Here is a 22898-nt window from a genome sequence, read left to right as displayed (position 1 = left end):
GTGAAGAAATGAAATGAATAAATAAATAGAAAGACAGTTGGTCATAGGGAATAAAAAACTTAAACTCGGCTGTAGTTGTGTAAGCTGGTCCAAGGGTCACGGAGGACAAGCGGGAAGAATTTCCAAGACAAACTTCAACAGTGTGTCTAAACAATGGGGCAGGGAAAGAAAATAATGTCTCACTAGGGGTGGGGCTGAGAGGAATTAAAACAAACTGGCAAAGGCATTATAAGAAAGATAATAGATTGAGACTGATTTCTGCAAAGCTTGGAAGAGAAATTCAACGGAAACTTCGGGAGAGAGACAATAGTTTCCTATCTCTAATTGTCTTTCAATGCTTGTATGGGAAAAGGAGTAACAGAAATGCTAAGTCTTTCTTTTAGGGACTCAGAGCCTGATTGTCTCTGTTCCATACATGATGCTTGCCTCCAAAGTGGTCTTTTCCCACCCCCGCCCCTGCTACCACCTATTCTCTGCACCAAAGACAAAGGAATGATTCTAAAGTGCATCATGAACTCTAACGTTCTTAAAACCCCTCAATTCTCCCCCTGCTCACAAAATGGCATTACACTCAGGGCCATTCTGAACCACCCTGCTCCCTTCTGAAAGAACCTTCCAGCTCACAGCCTCCTCCCAAAAGATCATCTTTCAAGTTCACATTTTATGCCACGCACATCTACCTCTGTGTTTACAGCTAGTTGACCTAAGGACGTGAACCTGACCATCAGCAGCAGGGCAAAAACCCATGAAGCTGTGTCCTAGACAGGTCTACTTGCTGGATTATATATGTAGATCATGTCTTTGGGGGAGTTTGAAAGTGAGCCAAAGAGGAGAGTCGGCAGAAGGGGAGACACACAGGAACAAAAGCAATAGGTCGAAGCCAGGAGGCAGAAGACAAGAGTAGGAGAAGCCAGGAGGCAGAAATGAGAGGAGAGAGAAATGACCACAATAGGAAGAGGGTGGGTACTGGAGCACTGAAGGAGGGGGCAGTGGAGATGTGTAACCAAGGGAACGCCTAGGAGGGTTGCTCTTGAGATTCTAGTACAACGGTTAGAACAATTCTTTGTGTGGCCTCACGTCTCAGCAGCCGAAAGGATTGGTCTCTCTTACTTCCTAATGGATCCTTAAAATAATCTCCCATTAACTGAAGTAATATGAGTAAATCTCTTTCCAATAAATACATAGATAGTCTAACCAACAAGACAACAGGAGCTGGCCTCCATTTTCTATGCCATCTCCTGCTTTAAGGCTAAGCTCAGATTCAGACTCTTCTTTCAAAGTTTCCTATTCGGGTAAAGCATCTGACCATGGCGAGTGAGCTATCAAACGTCATAGGGATGAACAGACAAAGCTGGGGCATGTTCAAATATGATCAGGGCTCTGGAACAGAATCTCGATCATTAACATACCACAATGATGCTTTATCCAGTAGCAACTTAAAGGGTAGAAAATGGGGGCACAGGTGTTACGTTCAGGATTGGGGTCAGTAGTTAGCTGAGGAATAGAGACTAGTGTGAGGTCCCAATGAAAAGAGCAAGAAAACCACAGGCATATCTCAGAGATATTGCAGGTTCGGTTCCAGACCAGCGAGCCATTTTTTCTTTCTGTCTTTCCTTCCTTCCTTCCTTCCTTCCTTCCTTCCTTCCTTCCTTCCTTCCTTCCTTCCTTCCCTCCCTCCCTCCCTCCCTCCCTCCCTCCCTCCCTCCCTCCCTCTTTCTTTCTTTCTTTCTTTCTTTCTTTCTTTCTTCTTTCTTTCTTTCTTTCTTTCTTTCTTTCTTTCTTTCTCCCTTCCTCCCTTCCTTCCTCCCTTCCTTTCTCTCTCTCTCTCTCTCTCTCTCTCTCTCTCTCTCTCTCTCTCCCTCCCTCTCTCCCTCCCTTCACTCCTTCCTTCCTTCCTTTCTTTCTTTCTTTTTTTTTTTTTTTGCTGGTGTAAGTTTTTACCTTCAACTTGTAAAAAATGCAGCATATATGAAATGCAATAAAACAAGGTATGCCTGCATTTATCCTCAACTGCTTAGAGACTGAAAGGAAAGCCCTGCTTGGGCTGTCTCTGATTAGGGAAACTTCTGGTGGCTTGGAGCAAGATAAACAATAGCAGGTGGTTGCTTGGGAGGGATAAAAGGAAGGTAAAGAGCAGATAACTGTTGTGGTAAGGAGGGAAGAGACCAGATAGGAGCTAGAGGGAGAGTCCACTCAAAGTCCTTAAGGGGCAAGGAATTCGGGGTCTGAGAGGACTAACAAAGGGGAAAGCTCTACCTTGGCCCACCAGGATGTGCTCTATAAATGAATTATTCACTCTTAAGTAGTTTTGCTAAGTGGACACCTGAGGGCACTGTATTCTATGTACCTAGAAATCTTTAATCTTTTTCCCCCCATCAAGTAAATTATCCTCAGTTTGCTAAAGGATAAACAAGTAATGCTTTAAACAGCGATACCCATTGAAGATGGGGCCAAATATGATCCTTCCTCCCTATCTTTGTTTTTTTAACTAGATTAATGAATGAGCAAGACTGGCCTCAATTCAAATCCCTGGGTAATTGCAAGGATTACATAAAATAACCTGATTTAAATCTACTTAGCATTTAAGTAGGGAGTTAATAAATATTAGCTCCTTCCCATCTACATACACACACAAACATACACATTTGCCAACTATAGGAGCAAGAGAAGAAGCATAAGGAGGCATTACACCCACCCTTTATATCTCTGAAGAGGGCAGGACTCAGAAGTTCCACAACGAATGTACAGCTGTGCTAGAAATTCATTGCAGAGAGCAAATTTATGCTGCTCTTTTCATTGCATGTCGCAGCTTGTACATAATAGCCAGAGGGAATAGAACACAAACAGCTGGGAAATAAAGATGAAAGCAAAACTGTATCAGCAGGGAGAGACACACAACCCCCTGAGAACCCAGCAGTGTCATGAAAGATAATTTGAACAAGGTCACTTGCGTAGAATTCTTTTTATCAGAGAAAGATCATTAGACTCCTGCCCATTTTTGACCATCTCCGTCGAAATCAAGGTGCAGATACATGATCCCTACCTAGCTTTCAAATTTCTACACGAAGGAATTGTCTCTATAATGAAACAGAACCACAGGCAAAAGCCTGCATTATATAAAGGCTAACTGGGATCTGGGATGGCCGAAAACAAAGAAATTCTGCTTCCTAGCACAAGTGGAGTCTGTTGAGGGGGGCGTCCCCCTCCTGAATCCCAGATGGTAAGTTCTGTGGCCATATGCTGCCCTCTAGCGTCTCTGTAAGGGATGGCAACATGAGAAATAAAAATACTTGAAAAATCCTGAGGCAACCACTGTCACTTCAGCCCAGGACTGGTAAATAAAGCAAAACTGGTAAATAACACAAAGCAAAAGTTAAATTCTTAGGTGACAAAAAAAAAAAAAGCAAAACCAGGATTTGTACTAAAATTAAAAAGTGAGTTAAATTTGGCCTCAACATCCATAGTACATTTTTTCATGAGTCCGAAACACATGGTGTCTAAATTAGAGAGCGCTCTTTAAAAATACAGACACCTGTCATTCCCTGCACATCACTTTCAAATGAATACTGCCTCAGTCTGTCTGCGGTGGGGCCCAGACATCTTCATTTCCTAAGTCCTGTCACGTGACTCTGATGTGGTTATGTTGTTTGACCTCACCTTGATAACCAAAGATTATCACAGTGACTTTAAGTGGAGTGTAGAATAAATCCGATGATTTTCTTTTATTCCTAGAAGGGTCCAGCTCTCAGGCAACATATACATGAAATAAAACCATTGACCAAGACAGATCAACTTTTATCTTCCCTGCACTTAGAGTGGCTGCATCCTACATGACTAGCATGCAAAAACAATCGTGCCGTTCAATTCAGAGTGAAGAGTTCTTGCAGACATTGTCCTATGCAAACAAGTCCCCCTAATTCCAGTAGGCGTAATGGGAAATCATGCCTAGTTGCTCTTACTCATCCGTCAGCGATCCCTTCAACATTCCTTCCTGCGAAATTCTTCCTGTTACTCTGGGATGAGTTTCAATGCCCCGATGTGGCTCCAGGGCCTCCCGTTCTTCTGCGTCCTATACACCCTCCCTTAACTTCAGTCTTCTCCAAAGGGAAAAAAGCTTGTCATGACAGGAACTCTGCCACTCTCCTCCCAACTGTGTTCTCCCCTCTTAGCGCAGAGTAAGGGCTCAGGAAATACTTGTCATCTGACCTATGCCTGTGATCACACACAGAAAAGTGATGATGAAGGGAGCCAGCAGATGTCGCGCCCCACAGCCACACTGTCCTCAAGCGCTATCTAGTCGATGACACACATGGCGAGAGGGCTTCATTGGGGTTATTGTTGCCATTGGATCGCACATCCATTTTATAAGTCAATAGCTTTGGCTTTTAGTTTTGTAATTTGAGGAACTTGCACTAGTTTTCGGCCTGGTCTGACAAGTCTGTAAACACATAGGAACTTCAGGAGGCAAAAGTTGTTGATGTAGAATCTTTTTATTCACCTGAGAAATTCACCTCACATTTATTTTCTTTTTTAAACACAAATGCATTCCGTCACATTTCAATTGCTAACATCTTACTATTATATAATATTCTATTTTCAATTCATAGTTTTAGTTCTTAATTCTCATCATGGATAAAGCCTTCCTTATAAGCAGTCATGAAAAACTCAATGTTTTAATAAATATTAGCTCTGAGGACTTCTTAGATTTGCAAAGGTCCCTCCCACCACCACCAGAAACAATCCTATACTACAATGTCCTATTATCCACCCTTCTTTTTTTTTAATAAACAATAAGCAAATATTTACTTCTCAGGATACAGCGCCATACATGTCCAATGATATATTCCCATGGCCTTACACTGCTTCTCAGGACCCTCAGGGTTTAGGTCTGTGCATGTCACTACTTCAACCATCTGTGAGCTGCTTTTCCAGCTGTTTTAGTCTCTGACATAGCGTCCATAGTATCAGGTGAAGCTCCCTTATGCTGAGGTCTCTCCCTATGCAAACAGCACGCCATTTTGCTTTAGCTCTGGTGACTGCTTTGGCCAACACACTGAAGGTCACAATCTCTCCTTTTCCCTTGACAATTACTACCTGAGCAAAACAGGGGCCCCCACAGAGCAGGACAGAAAATGCTCTCTGTTCGTTTCAGTCAGAGGCAAGGATGAGAAAGAGGTTTAACCCATTTAAGAGTATTTCCTTTGAATTTCATTTTACTTTTTGAGCTAAGCTATTAGATTTGTGAGCATAAACAGGAGGTCTTTCAAGTTAACAAAAGGCCCACTCTGAAAGAAGGGAGACAGCCATTGCTACGTATTTTAGGTGCTGGACAAACATAGTCTCAGGATTGTAAATACATCCTGCCAGTATAGAAAGTGAAACACTTTTCTTTCTTCTTTCACCTTATTTAGAAAGAGCTTCTTTTCTCTACAAAGAGTTCTGTTGGATTTTTCTCTTTCCAGTTTCCTAACTCCCCAATGTATTTACTTTTTGAATCAAAGGGAAAGATCCTATCAATATAAATGAACAGCTCTTGCCAAGCAAAAATATGACCACACTGATCCCTGTAGGGTTACGGAATGCAGGATGGAGCAGAAGCAGCAATGGAGGGGCGTGTGTCAGGACTGTGGTCATGTTTTGCTGTTTTAAACAGGGGCAAGTCATTCCAAATTCAGGATGTACAATGCTTGTTGTGGTGTTCAATGAGATGGGATATATCGATATAGTCTTAGTGTTTCACAAAGGCCCATTCAGATAGAAACTTCTGTTATTGTCTCCTATTATTGACATGTTTTCTAAGTTTGTCTTGCTGACTTGAGAAATCAAGTCTCAATAAAGAAAGAAAAGGTCTGGTAACACTTTCTTAGAAGCTGGTAAAAGAAACATGCCCACTGGTTTATGTGTGTGAGTGGTGGTGGTGGTGGGGTCGGGGAGAAGGATTCACTATAGGAGACACAGAGGAAAAAGTCAGGCTCAGACCCCTGGTGGCCAGGTCTATAAGTGTCTAAAAAACCTCACCAAAGAAAGAAAACTAGTAAGGTTTCAAAGAAACTCTTAGATATCTGGTTACCTTGACCTCAATGATAGAAAATTGTTGGGACTAAGCAGACTTGCAAACGCCTTCCCTCCTTTCTTCCTTCCTCCCTCCTTCCCTCCCTCCCCCCTCTTCCATTTCTCTCTCTCTCTCTCTCTCTCTCTCTCTCTCTCTCTCTCTCTCTCTCTCTCTCTCTTACTCTTCTTCAGTATATTTATTTGATACCTACTTTTCTTATAATATCAAAACTAAGAGTATTTTTTTCTCACTCTTTCAAGTTTAATCATTCATGCATTCTTAGGTGTTGCATGTTTTGAACTGCTGTTAAAAATGCATGCTTCTGCCACATTAAAGGGGGAACAGAGGTTTGTGTGTTGTATTATTAATTCTGTGTGGGAAATGAAATTCTGGTCAGTTTTGGCAGGGAACACACACACACACACACACACACACACACACACACACACACACGACAAAGCCAAAGGTTTGCCAGGTGAGTAGAGACCATGTGAGTTCAAGCCTGCTCTTCTGACTCTGTGCACTTACTCTTGAGGTCCAAGTTCCTGGCTCCCGCGGTGATTTGCGTTGTGATTTTCGTGTCAATCTTTACAGTGTGGAGATTGCTGGTGTCCCTTGATATCATTACATTGTGCCACTGATTGTCATTGAGAGGTTTATTTGAGCTCCCTTTGATGAGGTTAGCACCATTTCCCAAATCAAACACGTAATGTAAGTACCTGGAGGGAAAAAAGGAAATGTGGGAAAGTGCCATTACTTTTCGAATTTTTGATGGAGTCAAACTAGATACTACAAATGGATAATTTTTTTTAGGTGGCTCCATCCTTGCTAGGAGTCATGAGAATGAGTTGTATAGAAGCTCAGTTAACGAGGTAAGAAACCTGTGTCAGCAAGGAGAATTAGTCATTATCTTCACTATAGGAAATAGTGAAATTTTTTTTTTTTAAATCATGGTCTAACTCTATGGTTTTGTAAGGTAAATATCTCACTGCTCATTCCCTATTCCCACCACTCCCTCCATCCTTTGCTAATCACAGTGAACTGACAATTCTTCTCAGCTTCTTGAACCTGCTTTCTCCTCCATCTTGAACGTTTGTTTCTGTATGGGAAATGCACACTCATCCTTTAAGAGTCAACTCAAATATCTAGTCCCTGCCTCACACATTTCCTAATTTCTCTAAAGACTCTCCTGAGCCTTTGCACGAGAATCATTTTAGGAAACTTCTCATAATGCTTCTGTTCTGGTTATGTGTTCACTGATATCCCCTAGGGTGATGTGTTTACATATGTGCGGCCTGGGGTTGGTGGAGTCTAAGATACAGGGTAGCAAAAAAAACGTAAAACAAGTGGACACTTTGGTCAATGTTGCTCAAGCAGTAGTTCGTCATAATCAGAAGTGTCTGGACGCTGATGGTAACCACTCTGAGCACCTTTTGTAATTGCAAAGTTAAACGGGACTTGCATTCATCTTTTGTTATCGGTATATATTGAGTATTTCAATTTTAATACAGTTTCCTTTCCTTAAAATCGGTATACATTTTTTTTGGCACCCTCTGTATGTATATTTGTGTCTGGCACACTATCTAGTCCATTGTAAATATGCAGTAATAGTCGCTGAATGAATGAATACCCAAATCAATTAAAATACATCAAATTTGCATCATAGTTTCAAGGAAATTTCACAAAAACCTTTCTAAATTCTTCAAGCAACTCCGAAATAGAATTAAGTTTGAGTTAAATGGAAGTTTGTGGAATTGAAATAATATGATTACTTAAATTAGCTATTTAATTTAGCACAAATGAGCCTACAAGTCTGTAGAAATTCCTTTGTAGAATTATGGTGTATACAGTAAAGCAATCCACATTTGAAGTGTAAGATTCATGGCGTGCCTCGCATAAATTACAACTTGAAATTATTTATATTTCATATATGGAAACAGGTGTAAAAGACTTTACTGAACCCCTATTAACTTTATAAGATACTTAACTAATTTAAGCAAACACATTATTCGTACCTCCACTCCACCTCTGCCCGCCCCTGCCCACTACCTTTCAAGCCAATACATTTTGTTTAATGTATATTTTTGGAAACTGAGGTCACTTTTTCCTAAGTTTTGTCACTGAACTGACATATACTCACCCTTTAACTAATTCAACCACAATAAAGTCATTTCCATCCCCGCTGTTATACAGAATTAGTCCGTCCAGGGATGTTGTCTTAAACTGGAAAAAAAGATGCATAGAAGTGTAGGCTTGCAATGTAGCTAAGGCAACATAGCTCGATTTGGTCTTGAAGGTGACAGGGTCCGCTATGATGTTCCTGAAGCCAAACCTGGCATTGAGCTCACAGTAATCTATGTCGCCATTTTTACACAAGTCAATGTATGCCATTCCATTAAACGTCAGGCTCTGAAGGTGTCCGATGAAATTGGAGGGAACAGAAGACAAATACCGTCGTTCTGTGATAATGCCAGTCTCTATGTTATGAAACTCCAGCCTCGTATGATCACCTGCCATTTGCCCTAAAAAGGAAGATAATATTTTATTAGCTTCTTTATCTGAAAGGCACTTCCAACTGTAGACTTCAATAACAACATCACCTTTTAAGATATAAGAATCCAAACACCTCCTGGATACTCAGTTGCGTATAGTAAAAACAAAGAAGTGATGTGATGAGGCCAGATTATATGACACAATTCTTTTTAGGTCAGGTTTTAATCGTTGTCCAAAGTTTAGTCTTAACAAAAATCATCCTCATTAGCCAACGTTACAGAGTTTTTAAAACATAAAAGAAAAAAAAAGCCAGGAAGCATGTAATGGAGAAAGAAATGGAGAAAGGAAGGTTAAGAGGGAGGGAGAGAGAGAGAACAAAAAAGGAAAAGGAAATAGCAGGTAGGTAGGAAGGACGGATGGACAGAGGGAGAAATTAGGGGCAATAATTGTCTTAAATTATCCCATTATATAGTGACATTTCCCAGCTTCCTGGTTAAGTGATGTTTTTCTTTATAAAGAATGTTCTTCAAGAAAACAAAACAAAACAAAAACTCTATTTTTCTATCTCCAATAGAAGTAATGACGAGCTGCTGACTATTATTCCAATAATGAACCATGAAAATGTGTTTGACGTTAAGTAGGTACTTTACAGCTTCCGTTTTTCTGTGCTGAATAGTTCCCATAGTCTTTCCTAGAACTAGGCTCCCACCCATGTTAGAATTTCGGTTGATCTCCTTTGGATCTATGCCATTTCCCTTGCACTTATGTTTTGGATAATTAAAGTGAGCACCATTTACCAATTCAAGGCATGTCCAATTCGGAGAATATCAGTAAAGTTAGTCCAGATCACCACCAGTTAGAATCTTCTTTAAACACTCTACTGTGAAACTAACGTGCAGATTTATGTAGTGATTCATTCTTCAGCTCAGCACCCATCCCTCTTCCTCCTTCCGTATTTCTCTGTCAATCCTATTAAAAGTCAGCCTAGTCCCTTTTTACCTCCTGCGTGATATGTATACCTACCTGCAAGGTTGAAGATAAACTAAATAAAAAAAGATGTGAACTTGTCGTTTTAAAACCCAATGTAAAGTACTTTATCATTGCTAGTGATTCACTTCCAGCTACTTGTTCTTGTCTAATTAAACTGTCATTCACTTTCTCCTGAAATTGAAACAAGGTCATTTAAATTGTAATCAAGTTCTTTCAGGTGCTAGTTTCCCTATTCAATTTGGTATAATTGGAAAATGTATCCAGCTTACTCTATCCCATCATCCACCATATTAATTAAAATATTAATTAGTGCCATTCCCAGTATCAGTCCCTGAGGAAATGCACAGGACCGGCTTCCCAGGTGTAATGAAGACTGAACAGCCCCGTATGTGGGCCTCCTTTAACCAGTTTGGCAGATTTCCATTTCTTTAGTCAAGGCAGTAAAATATTAGATGGAATTTTAAAGAAGTGCCTGTAAGTAAAATACAAATGCCATATTTTCTGTTGTGCAAGAAAAACTCTCTACATACTTAACTGACTTTGATGCTTATAAGCTCATTGATAAAAAAAACACACACACAAAAAAAAACTCTCCCCTAAGCTGTATTTAACTCTACTTAATTTTTATACCTGTTTAACTAGCCCAACATCCTGGTAACAGCTATACTGTCACTCAGGGCACGTTCTCTTTTTAGCCATTGGTTTGCTCCAATTCCCTTTGCAAACATTTTTTTTTTTCCCAAACAAAAAAATACCACTCTATATAGTTGTCTCTCCTCCTCCCTCCTTCCCACTATGTCTCCTGTTTGTCTATCTGATGCAACAATACTATTAAATCCTTAGCAATTCTGGTTTCTTGAATGACATCATTTCTTTCTCCTTCTTCAGGTCTTCTTGTTCAATGACCTTCATACTAATGTGTGGGAAACTCCCGCTTTGTTAGCAAATAAAAAGAGATTTTAGTAATTTTCAAATATAAATCTCTAGAGACAGCAGTAGCATTGAATTAACAAGCCATATAGAATAAAAAAATATGAAAAGCTTAAAAATCATTTGTGCTTTTCTATCTTCCTTGTATGGATGCTTATCTTTTTCATGATATTAAAAATCTGAGTCTTAACTCAGTGAACCCACACCGATCCTGAAATTGTCATGTTTCTTCTTAAAAGTCCCATTAATTAACCTACCAGGAGTAAAGAAATATCCAGAAAAAAAAATATTTCTAATACTTGTAATTAAATATCACCCCACATTTTAAAGTTCTCGGCAGCTCTGAAATAATGAAACACATTTTGTTTATGAGAATTGAGAAATTCAGTGATAAAAATAGCGTATGATGCCTGTTTTCTCAAAGGAATAGAATATGTATGCAGAACATAAATAATAAAAAAGATAATAAAGCAATGGTAGAGAAACTATGGCACAGTTATAAGGAAACTCATTATGGCCTATGTTCAAGGTCCCATTCTTTCTATAATAAGCACATATAAATTGCATTGACAGTAATGGCAGATATGCTTGCTTGAGGTGCAGAATTAGCACCTAAAAGCCATTATCCACTCACTAAAAGAAAAAAAAAACACTAACTGAGGCCTTTTAAAAACTCTCTTTTCCTCAGAATTTATTCCAGTGTTTAATCCTTTATCAGTAAGGTAGCCACCTCTACTCTTGTATGCATATATTAATTAAGAAAGAAACACAGGACATTAAAGAAGATTTTTTTTTAAGGCTCCAACTTTTTAAAAATCCATTGTTTTTTCCAGATATTTAGTGGAAAGGAGTATTTGAAGTCAGCAACATGCCTCTGATCAAAGTGTCTGGGTTATAGCAGCCTGGCAATAATCTTTGATAAAAACACCCACCAGGGTGGTGGGTTTGCATAGCAATATCTACGTCAGATGTTTTTAAATCAAAACAGGTAGCAAGAACAGCTATTTTAGGTTTAGTCTTGATCATAGTTGGGTTAAATTTCCTCTGCAGAACAAAATAACCCGCCAGCCTTACATGGACTTGTTAATTCACTTAATGTTAGTGAGTGTGTGGTATATGTATGTGTCAGGTTCTGTGTTAGGTCATAAAGAAATAGTGGTGAGAGGTGCAGACACGGCTCCTGTTTTCACAAAACTCATAGCCTACTGGGAGAAGGCAGACAAAAAGACATAAGGAAATAATTAAATGCACACATGGCAAGATTCAGGAAAATGCTCTCTGAACTTGATGAACAGAGTGTTGTGTTAGTAAACACGAAGTGAGGGCAAATGCCTAAGTTGATATCTAACTTAAATTTGAAGGATTAAAAAGGGAAAGCCATGCTAAGAATGGGAGAAGAGAAATACGGAGGTGGATTCCAAGAAGGGGAGGCAGATGAACACAGACTCAGGAGACAAAGAACTAGAGAATGTGGCTAGAGAGCCATGAGTAAGAGAGGTTAGGGACTCTCATGAGGTGGGAAGAGAGTCAGGGCTCAGATATCATAGTGCCTCTTGATTACAATAGGAACTATTGGAGGGTTTTAGGCAGGCATACGCCGTGTGTGTGTGCATGTGCGTGTGTGTGTGTGCGTGTGTGCCCACGCAGGTGTGTGTTTAATCTCTCCGATGTGGGTAGAATAGATTGGAGATGGTCTGAACTAGGGCGGCTGTAGTAGCAGAAATGAAAAAACTGGCCACAGTGAGATAATTATGCAGAGATAATCTGCAGGATTTACTAATGATGTGCAGAATGATGGAAAGAAAGAAATAACAGTGGTGCTCTCCTTCCGGGCCTGAGTAACTGAATTTATGGTGACTACTGTTCAATGAAGGATGCACACACATACAAAGCACACAATTCCAGATTTTTTGACAGACTCACTGATGAGTACAAACCCAAGGACCCCCTCCTTAGGGACACCATACATTTTGTAGAATGCTTTCCTTTCCAAGTCCTCGGGAATCTCTGTCTTTGGGGGTTTCTTTGCTGGTAACTGCTGTCCTCACCTTAGCTGAGGGGCAGGCATTTCCAAGAACAGGCTGAGTATGGACTGTTCTGTGTTCAGCAGGCACTTAACAGTATGTATAACTACGAGTGCAACAAAGATGTGGTCAAATGTAGGACTTTGCATGAAGAGTCACTAGTGCTTTTCTTGGTAAAAATTTAGTGATTTCTGACTCGCTATAAACTTCAATAATAATTCCCCATTACGTTCCTGACTCATAGGTGGCTTTATGTGGCCTCTAGAGAGTTTAAAACAAAACAAACAAACAAAAAAGCCCATCCTAAACTTAAGCCTAAATGGCAAGTTTCCACTGCTATCTTTGGAAACCTTTTCTAGTTATACAAATCGAGGGTAATTTTATTATTTTTTATAAATTGTTGGTTTTCATGAGATCTTTGACAAAATGTAACCTCCCAAATATGAATCACCCTGATGAAAACTCACCAAGTAATAATAAATTACTGTGGGGGAAAAAATGTCCTTATCTCTGATCAGCAAGAGGCTGGGAGTTGGGGGAAAGAAGGAGGTGGAGTATTGGGGAAGAGTGCATAGTTTACGTGAATCATTAATGCGGACTTGGTTGGTACGAGTATTCCCATTCATCTGTAAACTCTGAAAAATGGCGTGTTGGTTCCCACAATTGAAAAAAAAAAAATGTCAACTCCTACAGAGCAGAACTCAGAATCTAATTACCGCTCTAAGGCCATGGTAATTTTGAGAAAGAGAAAATGGCAGGCTAATTTACTGAAATGCTAGTTTGTATTTTGCCCTTCCTGCAATTCTAAGAAGCTAGCCAAGTCCCTTGTAGCACTTTGTTCAGAGGCTTTTCCTTGACAGAAATTGGAAGCTGCTAGAAAACAATGCCTTTTCCAATCTTTCGTAAAGGCCTGATTTGCAAGTGTTCCAGAAAGGAAAAAGTAGAGAGGAGAATGCATGTGAGGGCTGAGAGAGACAATGCAAGTACCACTGATCAGAAGAGAGATGGGTATTGGTGGGATTTAGGAGTTCTGAGTACCAGTGTCCTGCAGTCTGGGGAGGTTCAGGGCTTCAGACACAATCGGTGAGGTCAACATAAGCAGGCGGGGTCACCGCCTATAGGCTGCAGGGGTCAGCAAAGACCCTTACCCCATTTAGAACAGAAGTGGCAGAGTTCTTGCAATTCAAAGTACAATCGAGGAAAACTTGTCTTTTTGGTACGAATGGGCCATGAGTCAAAAAGCAAACAATCTAACAAATGAAAAACAAACCTTGGTTCTTTTCTGAGTTCTGGTAATAAGGACATTTTAAAGAAACGTAAGTCACCTGACCTCTTGGAGCCTCAGTTTCCTTATCTATGAGATTTGTGACACACGTAGGGAATGAAGAACGTTCTGCGGTTTCCATATGTCCTTGTCTCTGGCAGCTATTTCGTTCCAACCTTTTGCATGTGACCTTAGACCGGCGCTGCTCATTTCTACCTTTATTGAGAAAACCCAAATTGTCCAAACAATGGATGCTAATCTACAAAAATAATTAATTCCTCTTCCTCGAACTACCTTTGACCAAAACTAGCTGAACTTCAGCGCACACTCCTGACAAAGCTTTGCAAAAATGTGCCTTTCTTCCCTAAGTTCACACAGCTCCCTCAGAGTTTCCTCATGCTTGGCAATAGTGAATAAAAGCTTATGCTAAAGGCTCTCTGGTTGATTTTCTTCTTCAAAGAATAAGATGACATATCATAGCAATGGTTTCTCAGTGTCAATCCGTGGACCAGCTGCTTTTAAGTCCTCTAGAAAGATTTTAAGGGAAAAAAAAGAATCATTGTGCTCCTCCCAGATTTTCTGTGGTATCAGGCTAGGAATTGCTCCTTTTGAAGCTCTCTAAGTGATCCTGAAACATGTCATTTTGCACCCACATAGAGGAAAAATAAAAAGAATTTTGAAAAGCAATAAATTATTAAACAGAAAAGAACATGATATAAGTGTTAATAATTTGAGAGAAAACAAACCAAAACACTGAACATGTTTCTTATTAAATGGAATTGTTTCTAGAAAAACTGTAATAAAAAAATGAACTGTGTGTATTGGCTTCAAGTCGTTCACCTGGTTTTTAAAGTCACCTGCAAGAAATGGGAAAGTCTAAAGTTTCAGTGAAAGAAAATACAACGCAAGAAGTGGGGTTTACCTGTCATGGCCTGTTGGTCATCCACCATTAACTTTAAGCTTTTTCCTCGACGAACCACACGCACTGTGTGCCATTCGTTATCGTTGAGGTTATAGCCAGCAAAAAGGGTCTCGGGACCTTTGCCTGTAGAATATGCCAAACAGTCATTATGGACACTCAGAATCAGTGAAGCAAATGAACCTCACAGAGAGTGAGAGAAAGAGACAAAGAAACAGGGAAATTGAGGGAGAAGAAGGAAAATGAAAAGAGAAAGAAATGACAGAGAGAGAGAGAGAGAGAGAGAGAGAGAGAGAGAGAGAGAGAGAGAGAGAGAGAGAGAGAGAGAGAGAGAAAGAGGAGAGAGAGAGAGAGAGAGAGAGAGAGAGAGAGAGAGAGAGAGAGAGAGAGAGAGAGAGAGAGAGAGAGAGAGAGAGAGAGAGAGAGAGAGAGAGAAGACACACTGACTGGCTGGATCAATTTTCAAGCCCATTAGAGTCATGGCAAGCAAGGAAAATGACAAGTTAACAAACTTTCTGGTGTGACACTTGAAGAAGAATGTTTAACTTTATGCATTTAAGTGAGACAAGTGAATGAACCCATTGTCATAAATAGGCACAGTCAATGCAGCATCGGGAAGCCTCCCAAAAGTACACAGACTTTTTCCCCCTGATGAATTCTCTCATTTTTGCAGTTTTAACTTTCTTGCTAATGTAGTAGCTAACAGTTATGTAACCTGGGGCCTAAGGGAAAGATCCAACCATCGATCATTAGCTAACCGTGTTCAGTGTGGCAACTGGCTAGGTTAGACCCTCGCGAAGAGGCTGCTCTGGGTACCATACTGCATGATGGCTGCCCTTTACTCTTACGACATGGACCTCCAACGTTCAGCACATTCTTAAATTTATGAAATGTTGTGTCTGAAAACTACATCTAGTGGAATACACAGACCATGAGTGTATTTTAAAGCACTGACACTTAGGAAGTAAAGAAAAAAGAAGTCACATTCAATAAATGGCTGAGTGTGCTAGTGAACCTATGGCAGTTAAATTCCAAAGATTTAAATGGAATTTAGATTGGCTTAGAACAGACAGGTTATCTCAGAAAGCTGTTTTTTGGAAATTATTGAAATGACAGTTAGGCCAAGTTAGTCCCTCTTCCACTTAAAAAACAAAGCAAGGCAAAATAGCTTTTAATATAACTGGAACATTTTTTACAGAAAAGTAAGCATTTCTATTAATTTGACATTATGATTCATTGAGAAAACTAATGAAAAGCTTGAAAAGACACATTATTGGTGATGGATTTCAGTACTGAAATTCACTGGTACATTAAAATAACAAAAGACATGACATCAGTGACTTTCATGACTTTCAACTGATTCGCAATCAAGGTTTGCTTCACATTTTCTTCAACTAAATTATACCAGCAAAGCCAATCAATGACAAGGAGCATAGGAGGGCATACGAAAAGGCCAAGAAGAAGGAGAAAACAATGAAGAAAGAGGAAAAAAATACATAAGGGAACCAAGTAGAAGAAACTTCAGTAGTCAGTCCAACAAGGGATCATTGTTTACTTTCAATACAGCAGACTATCCACCCTCATTCCTTTCTTAGGATGTTACTGAGGATACAAGTTCTGTCTTTCTTAGTTGGGCTTTCTCTGGAACTTAAAATGAACCAGGGACATAAGCTAAACTTTGCTGGAGGAACTGCCTCATGTCTTTAAACAGGACCATCGTTAAGATTAGAAATCTTCTCCTTTTGTTTCTTTAGAGAAGTTAAATTCATCCGGATACATTAATAAAAACTAGTCTAGAAAGAACACTTTTAAGAGATTGATCACTAAATAACTAGAGGAAGCCTGTTAGTTCAGCAACTGCAAAAATGCTTTGAGACCAAATGTTGAAAGCAAGTTCCAGGATCAAAGGAACTCTTTCTAGTTTCAATAGTGAAGAAAGAAGTGTTTAATAACTCTGCGGAATCTCAGCATCCTACTGGCAGCAAGGGTCATTCTCGGTTTTGATCTTTGAAAAGAGAATACATCATTTTAAAGCTATTTTTGTAGGGAGATCTTTTTTTCTTCTTCTTCTTAGAAATGTGAGCTTTTGAAGCAGCTTCACTCCCATTCTCTTAATTTTAAATGTGTTTTGTTAAGAAAAAAAAAGTGTAAGGGTGATATCATCATTATACCCCATTCTGGGCTTGATCTTGCAGTAAAGTCAAAATGTTTAATCTATGAAACAACTTTTTCCATAACAACATGCACACAATCCAATTAAAAATAACCCTTTGGTTCATAAAAATCTCTGTGGGCCAACTTCAAGCTCCTTTCTTGCATTATTGAAAATGTGAAGAGATTGATTTTGGAAGACAAGGCTTTTAAAAATGCACTTAACATTCTCAGTTCAAAACAATGTTATCCATGCAACACGAAGTGTAATGGAGAGTGCCCTGGGCAGGGACTTAAGAACTGTTGTTGCTAGTCCACTAAGAATGAAGTTGGAGGCTGGGAAATGCTTATTATGGTCCAGGCACTTTATCTGTTAACTTATTTCAATCTTTACATTATCATTTTACACATGTGGAACCAAAGACTTAGAAAACTAGAAGTACTTGTCCCAAGGTCACACAGCTAAAATGTGATAGAAAAGCATTCATTCTGGGTCTGATCTACTCAAAGCCTGCATACTTTTCCCTGCCTCCCAACTATGTGACCTCTGGCTAACATCTTAACATTTCAGTTTTCCCACATCTGAAGGAAAGGGATGGAAAAGTTGCTCCTTGTCATGACTTCCAGCTTGCTCTACAGAATGACCACAATGTTGGGGAAACTTACATACCCTCTGCATAAGGCATGGTGGAAGAAAACCCCTAACAATACACTGTACCTAAGGATACGGAAATGGCTGGTACTAAAGGTATGATATAAAGGAAGGGACGTCAGCTTGGGGCTGGATCCACTCATAATCAGCAATTTGCTAAAAAATTCAGCTGCTGGTGGTCTTAACACCCCCACTTATAAAGTGAGGAGATGTTCTAGCAGTGCCTTTGAGGTCTCACATTCTCACAGACATTTAATATACATGGAATTGGTAAAGAAAGATGCTTAACTGTTGAAATTTTGAGTTTGAGAGTCATGTGTCCACTTGTCTACAATCTAATGGCAAAATTATAGTCACTCAAGCTATTAATAATCTGAATTCTTTTTGAGATGTCTTCTTCCTTTGAGGATATCAAAACATGTCTCATAGGTAATAATATCTTTCTCCCAGCATTAATATGCATGTTACTGCCTGAATGTTCATATGTTGAAGCCCTAAGCCGCAGTGTGATAGCATTAGGGGGTGAGGTCTTTGTGAGGAGAATAGATTTAAATGAGGTCAGGAGGGTGGAGTCCCCATGAAGGAATTAGTGCCCTTATAAGAAGAGGAAGAGACACTGAAGTTCTCTCTTTCCACCATGTGAGGACTGAAAAATAAAGTAGCCATCTGCCAGCCATGAAGAGAGCCCTCAGCAAGAACGAAGCCTGCCAGCACCTTGATCTTGGACTTCTCTTCCTCTAGAACTATGCAAAATAAATGTCTGTGGTTTAAGCCACCCAGTCCATGGTATTTTGTTATGGCACCCCTAGTGGACTAAGAGAGTAAGCAATATTTTAAAGATTTTCGTTTTTAAAGTTCGGAGCTTTGTTTCTATTTGAGAGACAATCATTCCTTGTGTTTTGTAGGAAGTTACAATTTATATGTAATTTTAAACTTTATTCTTACTATATAATCTATTATTTAAGCCATACAAATACTGTTTTTTGTTTTCGTTTTTTTTCATTTCTTAGTTTAAAAAGCAGATTTAGAAAAGCTGTGTGTATTATTATAACTCTGACAGGCAGTAAAGAATGAAATTAAGATTTATCTTGAGATCTTCCTTCTCCATTACAGAGTCCTTACCATAGGCCCCACAATGATCTGTAGATAGTAAAAGAGGTATAATGTGGCTGAATGCCCATAGGTAATAATTAACCAGACTGGATCAAAATTCAGCTCTATAGGCTAATGCTATTTTAAGGAATTTTAGGACTAGAAAGGGCATGAGAGGTTTAGAAATTCACTGAGGCATCTACAAAGAACATGAGCCCAAGTGATTAGAAGATGTTTCCAAGGTCACAACTCTTTAACTGTGGAGTACAGGTCTCCAGACTGCCAGTCTACTGAACTTTCTTTAAATCATTCTGCCCATTATATTATGAATGAAAGGACACCAAGATCTGAGTCTATAGTTTGGCCCATGACTGCTATTTGAACTGCATCAAGGGTGAAAACCAAGCAAGAATAGATAGAGCTTAATAAGAGTGTCTGTCTTTTCAAAAGTTTCAGTTATGGTATGACTGCTTTCTTCGGTGATATTAACTGGATTTTCTGGTGACTCTGTAGCCAAAATTTATGAATAACAGAAGTACACAATAAAAATTTCAGTTTTTCTCAGGCAAGTTCGAGTTTATTGTCCTTTTACAACTTACCCATTTATGAATTCCAGATGACTGTAAGATTTTACTCCTAAGAAGGGTTGGAGATAATCTTCATTTAAGGTATAGGAAAAAGGAAAGGACATGCGAGTGTGTGTTCTGGGGTTGTGTATATGGGAGGGGCGGTTAGCAGTTAGCCAAACAAATCCTTCTTTGAAATTTGCTACTCTTACAGAGCCTTGGTTTAACCATTAAGAGATACACTTAAAGATGACAACTGTTTTTGGCCAGATTAGTAGTCACAATTGCTAATTACTGTTCATCTCCATTTTTATTATGGGGGGGAAATGGTAGAAAAATTTGATTTTGTTCCTATGTCTGTCATCAACAAATTTTGTCATCTTAAGTAAGTCATTTATCTTCCCAGTTCCTCATAGTTTTATCTGTAAAATGACGATGCTTGATAAGAGCATATACTGTCCTATAACCAATTTTAAAATCTGTCATTCTTGGAAGGACCAGATAACTGCTCTGTACTATTTTCCTACCTTGAGGCTACATGAAAGAATACAACATTATGGCGAAGTTATCTAAATTTATAAATTTTCACTATTGTCATTTTTATCATTATTAATTTCATCACTTTTATTTTGACATGGGTAGGCAGAGGACAGAGAACACTTAAACAAGAGTTATTCTAAACCTAGAATTACTAAACTCCAATGAAACCTGCAGGACAATATGGATATATTCTAGAAAATGTGTTTATTAATTTATATAGTCAAATTTTAAGGCGGGGAACCCTGTTTTGTCATCCTGGTATCCCTCACAGAATACAGCACCAAATAATACATTCATGATCAGACAGGAGCAGGAAATAAACCATTCTGTGTACCAGGATATGGCCCTGCTTTACGGACAAGTTCACTGTGGAAACTAAATCACAGATCAGAAGATTATGTGGTGAAATAATGAAGTTATCTTTAAGGAACCCTTCCTCTTAGCCATGGTAAATTACTCTTGCCCCTGTTCAAAGAATTAGGTCAGGGCTCTGCAGTGTGGAATACTCTGACCTGTATCTCTCTAAGATTCCCTTACTCAGAACAAATATAGTTGTGCAATGTGAAAATCACGAGCTAAACTGGGGCAGTGGTTTTATCATTATTTTTAAAGCAGTGGAATTTTTCCCTCCCCGTAATCCTGCATAAGGATTGAACAACCATATAAAGGGGGAGTCGCATCACTATTAAAGAAGAAGGCTAACTTGGTCCCGGAGGCATCACCCAAAACCCCTGGAATCCACAGAAACCTTTAGAGGGTTCATTTCTCTCTTCAGAAAAATGGATGATTTTCTTTATCAGAAAACTCCAGCAAAGGAATTCAAATATCTTTTGCAAGTAACCCTTCGTTTTTAAAATTAGATTTGATTTACAAAAAAAAAAAGAAAAGAAAAGAAAATTGTAGTTTATGAATTAAATATATATATATATATAATATGTATATATAAATATATATATAAATATATATATATATATATATATATATATATATATATATATATATATATTACCAGGACAGCATTTATTATGTATAGCAAGGCCCAGAGGTATTCAAAACAACCATTTTTTGTTTGTTTGCATTATTCGTCCTCTAGCCTAAATTCTCAGCACACCCTTAATTACAAAATCCAAATTCATGCTCTCTACTGAAGATTTTGTAAGCTGTTTCCTCTTTAGGACATGTGAATTATGGAACAGATTGTCTTTCTATTCCAAGACTTAGGATGTGTACGTAATTTTAGCAACTTGATTCTACTTTCTTTAATTTTTTTTTCTTTTGGTATATTGGCTTTCCAAACCAATTAATTATTTAAAATTATTCTGCAAATCACTTTAAATTCTATTTGAAAGTATTGGGGCATAAATCAATAAGTGAATTTACTTAATAAAGAAAAGAACAGCTTCCAAAGGATGCACAAATAATTAATCCAACTGTCTCATTTTACAGATAACTCCATGGAGATGTGTGTGTGTGTGTGTGTGTGTGTGTGTGTGTGTGTGTGTGTGTGTGTGTATCTCCAATAATATTAAACAAGCTTTTATTGATAGATTTCAGGTTTGTTTGCAAGTGTATTTTGAATTTATTTTCGTATTTTTGGAACCGGTTGGGTGTGTGTGTGTGTGTGTGTGTGTGTGTGTACACACATATATTCTCCTGGGTGCCAAAAATGTATACAAGTGGACACTTTGATCAATGTTGCTGAAGCAGTAGTTCGCCGTAATTAGAAGTGTTTGGACGCTGATGGTAACCACTTTGAGCACCGCTTATAATTGCCAAAGTCAAACGTGACTTGTACTCATCTTTTGTTATTGGTATATGTTAAGTATTACAATTTTTACACAGTTTTCCTTTCTTAAAATATGTATACATTTTTTGGCAATTTATGTATTCATATATATCTGAATTTTGGTTCCATATGTAGATATATCCAAAATTATATGTATGTACATATAATTATATGTATATATGTACATATAATTTTGGATATATCTACATATGGAACCAAAATACATATAATTTTGGATATATCTATATATGGAACCAAAATTATATATAACAAGATGAACATAATACTAACTATGGATCCTTGTCTGCAAATGTCCTGTGAGCTACTTATACTTGTTTTTCAATGTCGGAAAGAAATAGTAAAGAGCAATAGAAAAGAAGAATACAAGGCTAAGGAATCTACGAAGCAATATTATCAAAGATGTCTAGTAAACTAAACTGACAGCTGTCTCTGGTGCTGAAAGATGGATGTGGTTTGAGAAAATCAAACCCATGTTAATTACATTTTGATTTTTAAAACACGTAAGACTGTGTCACAAAGCTGAAATTCATTACATACCCTTTATATAGCTGCCTACCTCCAAGGGTATATTTTAAAGATGCTAAATGCATAAATGGACTGTCTATATTAAGTACCTTATTTCTTTATATAGTTCAAACCAGTCAGTTCTGGACTTCCTTTTTGTTGCCTTAAACATCAAATGTAAGTAATTTCTATTCTATAACTCTATCTAGTTATTTGAGTGGTTAATGTGCTTGCTCAATTAAACCATTCATTGAGCGTGAGGATTTTGGGGGGTCCTTCTGCAAAGCTATAACCTGGCATATGTCATAGATGATTGGCAGGTAAAAATCCATTTAGTTTGCCTTCTACAAATGATCCACCTACCATGTCCATTTAAAGAACAGTTTGTGTCTTTTGTGGGCTAAATATGAACATCATGTACAAGTGGATCCTAAAGTTTCCAGAGTTATGCTACACATAAAATAAAAAACAACAACAAAAAACAACAAAAATACTAGCATTTCCTTATACATATAAATTAATTCTATATATGCATGACTGTTCATTACTTTTAGATCATTAAACTGCCTATAGCACACAGTAACTGAATTAAAAATTATAGTACCATAGAATTTTAGAATTCTGAAATTTTAAAATGGAATGGTCCATAGTATGCCTGTTGTGTATTCCATTTAACTACTTTTATTCATTCTGGGTTATGTGGCACCCATATCCTATTAATTTCATTTTATGCCAAACACTGATCTCAGCATTGGGAATGTCCCAGCTTAGATTTTCAAGGAGTTTACATTCTTAGTGATCAGGGGTCCAAACACTTTTTCTGTAATGGGCTGGACAGTAAGTATGTTTGGCTTCACAGGATATGGTCACCACTACAACGACTCAAGCCTGCTACTGTAGTGTGTAAGCAGCAA

The 22898-nt window shown here is 38.4% G+C and overlaps 1 protein-coding gene across 21 annotated transcripts in view; it reads right to left on the bottom strand.

Annotated features, from left to right (window-relative positions):
• The window catches only part of NRXN1 (neurexin 1), a 1077731-nt gene that overhangs the window by 532435 nt on the left and 522398 nt on the right, over nt 1-22898 (bottom strand). For all 21 annotated transcript variants that reach the window (XM_033124535.1, XM_033124534.1, XM_033124537.1 and 18 more), the window contains 3 exons: nt 14676-14798; nt 8193-8574; nt 6581-6771 (listed from right to left, as the gene is read on the bottom strand). In XM_033124535.1, the coding sequence (XP_032980426.1) occupies nt 6581-6771; nt 8193-8574; nt 14676-14798 (696 nt within the window). The remainder of the gene's footprint in view (nt 1-6580; nt 6772-8192; nt 8575-14675; nt 14799-22898) is intronic.

Source organism: Rhinolophus ferrumequinum, chromosome 13 (genome assembly GCF_004115265.2).
Source record: "Rhinolophus ferrumequinum isolate MPI-CBG mRhiFer1 chromosome 13, mRhiFer1_v1.p, whole genome shotgun sequence".
Lineage (NCBI taxonomy): Eukaryota > Metazoa > Chordata > Mammalia > Chiroptera > Rhinolophidae > Rhinolophus > Rhinolophus ferrumequinum.
The sequence above is the reverse complement of the archived record's forward strand: the minus strand, read 5'-3'. Positions and strand labels throughout refer to the sequence as shown.